The sequence below is a fragment of the Cebus imitator genome, unplaced genomic scaffold (assembly GCF_001604975.1).
Source record: "Cebus imitator isolate Cc_AM_T3 unplaced genomic scaffold, Cebus_imitator-1.0 Scaffold326, whole genome shotgun sequence".
Classification (NCBI taxonomy): domain Eukaryota; kingdom Metazoa; phylum Chordata; class Mammalia; order Primates; family Cebidae; genus Cebus; species Cebus imitator.
In genome coordinates, this window is record NW_016107641.1 from 209,492 (window position 1) to 219,311 (window position 9,820).

At 55.6% G+C, this 9,820-nt stretch overlaps 1 protein-coding gene across 1 annotated transcript in view; it reads right to left on the reverse strand.

Annotated features, from left to right (window-relative positions):
• Window positions 1–6,861, reverse strand: part of RBP3 (retinol binding protein 3) — a 9,545-nt gene extending 2,684 nt beyond the window's left edge. The window contains exons 1-2 of the mRNA XM_017504716.2: window positions 3,645–6,861; window positions 1,649–1,839 (exon numbers count right to left, since the gene is read on the reverse strand). Coding sequence (XP_017360205.1) covers window positions 1,649–1,839; window positions 3,645–6,692 — 3,239 coding nt within the window. The 5' untranslated portion in view covers window positions 6,693–6,861. The remainder of the gene's footprint in view (window positions 1–1,648; window positions 1,840–3,644) is intronic.
• Between the last annotated feature and the right edge of the window lie 2,959 nt (window positions 6,862–9,820).

Genomic DNA, 9,820 nt, shown 5'->3' on the forward strand with positions numbered 1-9,820 from the left:
AGAAAATACAGAATACCATATCCTTTTCTTCTGCTATATAATTAATATATGTTAATATATTAAAGGCCCTAACAAGTCCTGTGGTCAGAAAATAAACTTTCCCCGTTTATTGACCATGGACCGCTCCCCTGCACCCATGTCTGCCTATGAGTGGAGCACATTTCGGGAAACATTGTTCTTCCTAGTTGCATTCTGTGACAGTTTTATGACACCTACCAGCTGTCTTAGTTCAGGTGTCTTAACAGGGCACTTAGTGTGTTGAAGTCTTCAGGCTTGTGGAACTGCATTGGGAGTGAGGAAGCCCGGATTTCTCCCTGGCCATTTAGATTTGTCCCACTGTGTGGCCTCATCGGGCCCTTATCTCCCCACTGGGCTAGTGATATGTCAAGGAGCCTCGTCCGGTTGATGGTCTGGGATGGCGTGGCTGGGTTCGGGGTCTGTGATGTCAGTGTCTGAACCTCCAAACAAACCTCAGGGGTGGAAGGGTCTTTAAGCAACGGCGCTTGCAGGCTGGGGCCATCTCCTCTTTAAAAAGTGTAAACGGCATATTCTGAAGAAAGGGACTTAGCATGAGTATCATTTGGGTGCTCAACAGAACTTCTAAAGAATAAAATGATCAGAGAGACCACAGGAGCCTCAAGCTCAGGTTGTGAACACACACAAAACCAGAGCCAGGGCGACTGTTTTATCTCCCAGGGAGGAGAAGCAGCCTGTGAAGGACCGAGAGCCACCTAGTGACTGCTTAGAAGCATGTGAGTGAGCTCTGAGGGCCAGGGGACTAGAACTGGGGGAATGCCTCTGCCCTGCCACTTTCTGTCACTTCTTTCAGACAACAGGGGAGAGTGAGGCTGTCCCGTCTAAGGGAGGCAGCCTGCTTATAGAGGGTGCCAGGGCACGGCCACCAATGGACCCTGGAGTTACAGGATGCCGGGCCTGGCCACTGCCTGAGTGTGCTCATCCACCTCCTACCCCTGGTCTATGATGTGAACTCATGACATATGAGGCACATTTTTACAGAAACAAAGGGGACGTGGCTAGCTGAAGACATCCTTCCGACAATCATTTGGTGATGCAAAGAATTCTTTTGATCACAGTAGGGATTAATTTCCAAATTCTCCCTGTGCGATTTCCAAATTCTGCCTGTACGATTCATGTGACTGGGGTTGTCATGAGTTGAATTTGTATGATGTGAGGTGCACTCCCAGGTGGGGGACCTGGCTGTCCCACACGCCACTGACCATCAGAATCACCTGGGATGCCTGTCAAATACAGATTATTGGGCCTGTTCACTGGAGTTTCTGACTCAATAAGGGTGGAGTGGGGCCCAGGAATCAGTGTTTTTAATATCTCCTTCCTCTCATCCCCACTGAATCCTATGACCACACAAATCTGGGGGCAGTTCTTAACCTGGAATGCACGTTGGAATCATTGGAGAAGCTTGCAAAAACTACTAGTGCTGGGACCCACCTGCAATGAAACCAGAACCCCTGCGCTAGCTGGCTGGGGCCCTGATAGGCAGGAGGCCGGCTCCCTCAGGTGCTCTGCTGTGTTGCAGGGTCCTTATTGTTCCCTGCAGTGGCCCATAGCTTTGATCGCCCCCTGGTGGTCCTGTGGCGTGGCTGGGAAGCAGCGAGCCCTGGCCACTGACCTCATGTCGAGGATCATGGCATCCGTGTGCATGATCTTCTTCCAGATATGCTCCACCAGCAGCGTGGAGACCTGGGTGAGCAGCTCGCCGTCCCCAAACATGTCGAACCTCAAGTAGCCGACGTTGTCCTCAAGCACGTTGGTGTGGAAGGAAAACTTGATCAGCTCTTCAAAGACTTCAGGGGAAGGGATCTGTAAGAGTTGGAGGTCCTGCTCAGTGTCAGGAGGGCAGGCGGTTTTAGAGCCCAGGAAAGCAGGTGCCACGGATTGCCTTTGTGTCATGGGAAATATGACATAAGGGCATGGGACAGGAACTGACATTTCTGAAGGAGTCAGTAGGCACCCAGGACTTTCCCAGTGGCATGTCTGGGATGTGATATGCCACCGGGACATGTGTGATCCATGGGAAGCCTCCTTGCAGAGGGTGCTCCTGTCTGCTCTGGTGTTGAGAGCTGGAAGGCCCAGGAATGGTCTCCTCTCTGATTCCTCCAATCTCTCCAGATACTTCCCAAAGTCTCTAAGCTCATCTTCACCTCCACCGGAGCAGGATTGGAAGACGTTAGTTACCTTTAACAGATGCCTGGCCCTGTACTAAGCACTTTGTAGCGTTTATCACCATCCTCACAGCCACCTGTACAGAAGATAACATGATCCCCATCTTTTCCATGGAAAAACTGAAGCACAGTGAGATAAGTAACTAGTCCCAGGTTACACAGTCAATAAGTGGTGGAGCCAGAATCTAAATCCACATCTGACTCCAAATTGTGAACCTTGGCTACACCAGAAAGGAAGGAGCAATTAATTTGGAAACTGGGGATTCTGAAAGCCTAGCACAGGCTACTTCCACGGGGATGCACCTCCTCCTCCCTCTCTAAGGCTGCGGGAGGGCGGCAGGACTTGGTGAGCTGGACTGGGGCAAGGAGGCTGTGCTGACAAAGACACTGCACTCCAGGCCCTGCCCTGCCTTCAGTCACAGCTCTCAGCTCCAGGCCACTGGCCTCTGCACCTCTCCGAGTCTCAGTTACGCAAAATGGGGATGAGAATTCTGTAGCAGTTGCTGTTGGCACTCTCAGCCCCCTCTGATTTCAGCTGCACCTGGCCCCACTGACAGGCTCTCCCACAGCACCATCCTGCCTTTCCACCCTCAGCTCAGGCCTTCTTCAAGAGAGGGGAGCCTGCCCCACCCCGAGTTATGTCCTCAGGGCAACTCTTGGCCAATGCGGGACAGGAGCCCTGGGGCCTGCCTGCAGAGGGCTGTGCCTGGGAGCATCCCCACACTTGTCAGCGTCCTGGCTTCAGCAGAACAGCTTTGAGGGACCTGCCTGTCACCTTCCTATCTCACTCTCCCCGCGCCCTCCTTCACACCTGCTTCAGCAACCACCTCCCAGACAAACTGCCTGCACCCAACCCTGGTCTCAGACCCTCCTTGCAAGGGATTCATGACACATGCTGCCCTGCCCAACTGTGACAATGCAGCAAAGCCACAGGTAGGAGAGCAGCGTGGAGTGAGTGCTGCCTGGGCGGAGCTCTCAGCCTGCGGTGGGGCACGCGGTGAAGCCCACGGCCGCCTCTGCCACGTGTTGGCCTCTTACCCACACTGACGATGAGAAGTCCTGCCAACGCTCGCCTTCCACCCAGCCAAGGCTGAAACTCCGTCTATCCCAGGGGCTTCCAAACTGTCTTCCTGTGAGTATTGCTTGGCTTTCAAACTGGCTTCCCGTGAGGTTGATGCAAAAGTAATTGTGGGTTTTGCCATTGAAAGTACTTTCACACCAACCTAACATGAATGTTCTACGGAGGTTCTACAGCAGCACCAGGGTCCCAGAGAGTGGATGGAACAGGGTGAGAAAGAGGAAAGGACTCAACTGGCCAAAAGTTAAACATGAGAACAAATCTAAAAGCCATTGTCATGCACTGTGCACAGAGCCCTGCATGTGCAAACGACAGGTCAACTCACTCCCGGGACTGGGCTCGGCCAGGTCTCCCTTGGGTCTCACCTGCATGGGCACAATTCCAGGAATGCGGTCCTTGGCATTCTCAGGGATATGGGCTGCCTTCAGGTGTGGGTCTCCAGAGAGCATCTGCAGGTCAGCCCCCAGGATCTCGGCCAAAGCCACTTCTGAGGTCACCCTGGAGTAGCGGCTCTGCAGACCACTCAGTTCGGCAGCCACCTTGGCCCCCAGCTCGGGGGAGGCGTAGTTATCGGCCACCAGCTTCCCGGCTGTCTGCAGCACCGTGGGCACCTTGGCACGCAGAGCCACTATGTCCTGGGCTGTGGAAAGGGCTTCGCTCATGGGCACAGTGATGTCAGGCTCCACACCAGCCAGGTCCCAGGCTTTGCCCGTGGTGGAACTCAGGGCCATCTGGGTGGGCATGGATGCATATAAGGGGCTGCTGCCCACCTGGTAGATGCCCACAGAGAGTGCCCCTCCAGCTGTGGGCTCCCCAATGACCGTGGCCCGCTGCAGGTCCTGCATGGTGTGTGCAAAAGCCTCAGCTGCAGAGCCACTGGTGTGGCTCATCAGGATGTAGAGGTCCTTGTGTGAGCCGTAACGCTGGCCAGCGACCTGGGGCAGGGTCCACACCTCCATGACCTTCGAGGTGGCCCTGTCAAAGACAGAATACAGGTGCCGGCGAGGCTCTGCCTCAAAGAAGTAGGAGCAGAGCAGCGGGATGGCTGTGGAGTAGCTGCCAGGGTTGTAGCGCAGGTCCACCACCAGCGCAGCCGTGTCTACCAGCTGCTGCCACACCAGCCGCACCAGCTGTGGCCCGACGGCCTTCACTGTCTCCAGTTCAGCCATGGCGTCAAAACGCAGGTAGCCCAGCTGGCCGGGCAGCACTTCTGTCTTGAACAGGGCCTCAATAAGATAAGTGAGCTCTTCTGGCGAGGGGACAGCAGGGGGTGGTGGGGGTGCCTCTTCTACCACCAGCTCACCAGGGCTGTGGAACACTAGCAGGCGGTGGTCCCCAGACACCTCCTGCAGGTCCGCCGTGAGCTGGGAGGCCAGAGACTCCAAGTCGACAGCTGTGCGGTAGGCGCCCTGGGCCAGCTTGGCTTGCAGCAGGGCAGTCGTCTGCCCCACAACCTCTGGCTGACTGTAGTGGGCCTCCAGCAGGTGCCCCGTGCCCTCCACCAAGGCCCCCAGGCTCTGGTGGAACTCCAGCACTTCCTGGGCTTTGTCCAGGGCCTCCTCGGCCAGCACGATGGCATCGGGCACCACTCCACCGCCCAGCCACGCCTCACCGTGATTGTCGATGAAGGTGAGCACCGGCACAGTGAGCATGAGGCTGCCCTCAGGTGTATCTAGCAGTGGCACCGTGCGGGTGTGCAGCAGGTTGCCCGCGGTGATCTCACCCACCAACGTGGCCCAGCCCAGCGACTGCATGAGGAAGGCGAACTCCTCTGCGGCCGTGGCTGTGCGGTGGCTGGTGAGCAGGTACACCCCACGCTGGATGCTGTAGCGTGGGCCCGGCAGTTCCACGTGGCTGAAGTGCTCCTGTGTGACATTGGTGCGGCGATCGTAGGTGGTGAAGAGGTGCACGGGACCGGCCTCAGGGCCCTGGAAGTAGGAGAGGAGCAGAGGCACAGCCGAGGATGGCCCTCCGGGGTTGTGGCGCAGGTCCATGATGAGGTGCTCCGTGTCCTGCAGCGGCTCCCACACCTGGCGCAGGACATATGGGGCCAACATCCCCAGCACGGAGGCATCAGCAAAACTGTCGAAGCGCAGGTAGCCCACATTGCCTGGCAGCACCGACACCTGGAACACGGAGTTCACCAGTGCTTGCCGGAGAGCCTCGTCCTCAGGCAACTCTGGGGCTGCCCCTGGTGGGTCTTCAGCTGCAGCTTCGGGCCCAGAAGGGGTTTCTCTGGGCCCAATGGCTCGCACCAGGAGCCTGGGATCCTCGGATGCAGCCTGCAGGCCGGCATTGAGCTTGGTGATCAGATCTTCCTCAGAGACCACCGTGGAGAAGTCCATGCTGGCCAGGTGCTGCAGTAGGGTGGGCACGCGGTCCACCAGCGTGTAATAGTCCTTCAGTGCCTGCTGGAGGCAGTGGACCACCCCTGGAAGGGCACTGCGCAGAGTGAGGATGGCCAGGGCTTTCTCCAGGGCCTGCTCGGCTGGCGTCCCCACACAAGGCAGCACCCCGCTGCCCTCCCACGTCTGGCTGCCTCCGCCCAGGGGTCCCAGGGACCTGGACACGGGCACGGTGAAGAAGAAGTCAGACTCACCTATCCTCAGCTTCTGGAGGTCCAGGGCCCCCCCAACAGTCCGCTCGCCCACCACGATTGCCCTGCGCATCTGCTTGAGGATGTGCGCGATGTCCTCAGCCACGCCCCTGGTGTGACTGCTGGTGAGGACCACCACATCCTTGTCCGCACCATACCTTTCTCCCAGGACCTGGGGCAAGGTCCAGATCTCTGTGGTGGTGTTGGAGGGGCGGTTGTAGATCGTGTCCACATGCAGGACGGTGTCCCCTGAGTGCAGGTAGGAGATGATGTAGGGAATGCCGGAGACCTGACCGCCCACGCAGTGCCGGAGATCCAGCACTAGGGCATCTGTGCTCATCAGCTTCCCCCAGACGTGGGCCACCAGGAACTCCCCCATCATGCTCAGCACCTCCTGGCCAGGGACGCTGTCCACCCGCAGGTAGCCCACATTACCCTCCAGAACCTCATGGCGGAGGCCCCTTTGCAGCCAGGCTAGCAGTTCCTCTTCTGAGAGGCTGGAGAGTGCTGGGACTTGTGGAGGAGGTTCGGGGGTGCTGGGCTCATAGGAGATGACCAGGCGAGGGTCGTTCAGGGAGTTCTGCACCCCGGCTGTCAGCACACTGGCCAGCGTCTGTGGGTCTGAGATGCTGAGAATCTCGTCGCTCTTAATGGCCTGCTGGATCGCTTCTTGCATGCCCACCAGGTTCTCTGGGAAGCAGTAGTTATCCAAGAGGACCTTGGCCATGTCCAGCACCAGGCTTGGCTGGAACAGGTGTGTGGGGCCAGCCAGGCCACAGAGCACCGTGGACAAAAGCAGAACCCATTCTCTCATCATGGGGACCCAGGGGGAGGTCCGGCTCCTGCACAAATCTCCCTGAACTGTGTGCAAGGCTGTGGCCCCGCTCTGTGCAGCTGCCTTCCGCCCTTGTCCTTCTCAGCTGGTGGACAGAAGGTCTGGGGCTAAACTCCTGAGTTGGGGGCAAGGCTTCCAGCTCTAGTAAGCCTTTAATCCTGTCTAATTCAAGCACATCAACCCTGGGTACCGGGGAGGCGTGGCCGGGGTGGTTTGACCCAGAAGGTATATTTCATCTTATCTTGCTGTGCTGCGTCTGCATATCACATATTAATAACTGCCATTGTTTTGAATTCCTGCCTCATTCCAGGCACTGTGCTCCATCCTTTACAAGCTGATAGTTTCCATCAGTGCCTTGCAAAGTCCAGTTATTAACCCACAAGTCCACCTTGGAGGACTGGTTCTACCACTCTCTCTCCTGTGGCCTCAGGGAAGTATCTTAATTACTTAATGTGTAAAGCATGTCCCAGTTCACAGCAAATAGGAAGCACTCATTACTGGTAAGTTCTCTGCATTGGATGTTATCTCTGTTCCATAGCTCAAAAAAGGAGCCTTATATTAGTTCTGTAACTAATATAAGGCCATTGTTTTAGGAGGGGAAGATGCAGGGGCAGCAGGAAGTCCTTGGGGCTGCAGTTGGCCCATACAGTGCAGAGGCTGAGTCTGAGGCTGGCATCAGCCTCAGGGCTTGAGATTTATTTCTGTGTCCTATTAATGCCTCCAGGGAAAGGATGGGTCTCCCTACAGCTTTCTAATGCCAGGAATGATATGTCTGGACCACCATGTACATGTGGAGTATAGAGGTGCCCACCTTCCGGACATCACGGGACTAGTGTTCCCACTCAGATGAGGTTAGCTCTGAGAGTTAATGGCTAAAGGGGACTCCTCCTTCTTGAGGTCTCAGCCCACAGCCTGCAGTTTGCAGGGAGAACCAAGCAGGAAGTCTTGGGTCTCTGTGGTCCCAGGCTTTAAATGGAATCTCAATCATTTCTCTCGTCTGCATGGAGCACAGTGGACTGCTGGACCCTTCAGATCCCAGCTCTTGCCATTTCTCATAGAAATAATGTGGGTGCTGCTTGCACCTGACTGGCTGTAGAAATCCAAGAATTCCTGCTGTGGGGTGGGAACTTGGAAGCCCCGCTTTGCCTCTGAATGTCTCTGTAGATGGGCACTTCCCTCACTTAGCAGATAGACAACCAAGGCCCAGACAGTGGTCACAAGGCCAGGGCAGAGCGTCGGGAGAGCTGTCCCAAGCTGGCTCCAGCAACGCCGCCTTGGCAGAGTGGGCAGCAGGCAGATACCCCTGTGTGCCTCAGCAGGCAGCTGGAGAAGGTGGTCTCAGGGACGTGGGCTTTCTCTGCACAGCTGAGACCCACAATCCGCTCTTTAGAAATCATTATCTGAGGATGTTTACCAACTGCTTTATGAAGGCCAAACAGGTCAATTAGCTAAAACAAACATATTTTTAGCTCATTAGGATTTGTGTAATGCTCAAGTGACATATGGTCACATCACTCCACCGTACGCAGCCAATGGAATTGAGCCTGATTTACTATGAGAATGGGGCAGGGCTGGGGTGCCGCCATCAGCTCCTGATGAATGCACTCCTGTATATCCTTAGGCCTGCTGGGAAGGCTGGGCCTTCTCTTCTGCTTCCGCTTGGGGAATCACAGTTCTGAGCATGCTCTTCCGTGTCCTCAGCAGGCACTTGTCTGCCATTGCTTGAGTCCAGGCAGTGCTTCTGGCCCAGAAAGGGCTGGGGGTAGAGCAGGAATAGGACTGTCTTTGGGGAAAAGATCCCCTGGAGTCTTACTAAAATGTAGTTTCAGGATAGGATGTTTGGACCTGTCACTGGGACTTGATTTGTGTGGCTAGCCCGGAGCCTTAGGAGGGACATGAGAAAAATCAGTCTGTTGCCAGTCCCTGGGGTGCCTGAGTTGGATGGGGCATGGGTAGAGAGGCAGTGCTTCCCATGCAGATGGAAGGGCAAGTTCTGTCCTTCGAGTTCTCCAATCTCTAGAGGCCAGGGTTTCCTTGCCCCCAGGTAGTGCGGGGATGTAAGCAGATGGCAGCCGGCCTCCTTAGCTCATGCAGAGAGTATGTTCTGGGCAAGTCCCTAGAGTGAAAGCCAGGAGCTCTACATCTTCCCATCGAGGCCCTGACAACTGTAGGCCCAGGGTGGGTTTAGAGAGTACAGTTGATCTTGGGGGCTGAGTTTTGGAGTTGGAAGGGGACTGGAAGGTCCGGCACACCCTCACTTATAGGAATCATCCTGTGGGCAGAGCTGTGGAGGGTAGCTTAGAAGCCACCCTGAGCTGAACTAGTGAAAACTGAGTAGGTAAGTGGGTGAGACCTTGATGAGGTGACATGAGACCTTGATCAGGTGACATGAGACCGTGATTAGGTGACTTGACTGCTCAGAGCCTCGCCTTCTTCGAAAGGGCAAACAGAATAAGGGGAAAAGGCTCAGTACTGCTGGAGGTGTTACTGTCCTAGAGGTTATGAAAGGAAGTTGAGGACGTAGGAGTTGGTGAGGGGCAGCTTGGCTCTGCCTTGGATTCTAATGCCCCTGTGGTATTGGGGAAAATCATTCCAAGAGGCTGGGGCTGCCCTGGGGACCTGGAGTCCTAGGGCTTCTTAGGCTCCAAACCTTTCCTGGGCCTCTACATATCTAGGGAGAAATGCCCAGACCCAGCCTCCAGAGCCCAGCCCTGCAGCACCCACAGCACAGGTTAGGAGGGGGACAATGACACAACAGGGCTGCTGCAGCGTGCAGGGCTGGGCCGTCCAGAAAGGACCGCCTTGCCTATTGCATCACAGATGTCGTCTTTTCAGTGCCCAAAGCCCTCGTCTGTCTGCCTATCATTTTATGTTAGTTTTCCCCTCAACGTTTTACAAGGGAAATGTTCAAGTGGTACTGCTAATATCTATATACTATCATTTAAAGAAATGATTTGACTTGTTAACATTTGAAAGAGCTTATCTGAGCAGACAGCGATTCATGAATTTGATAGCTCCCACAAGAGGTGGTTTGGGGCTCTGCAGGGGAGCACAAGGCGAGGCTTCTGCAGGGTGAAGGCAGAAGTGGGGTAAATATTACAGATGCTTGG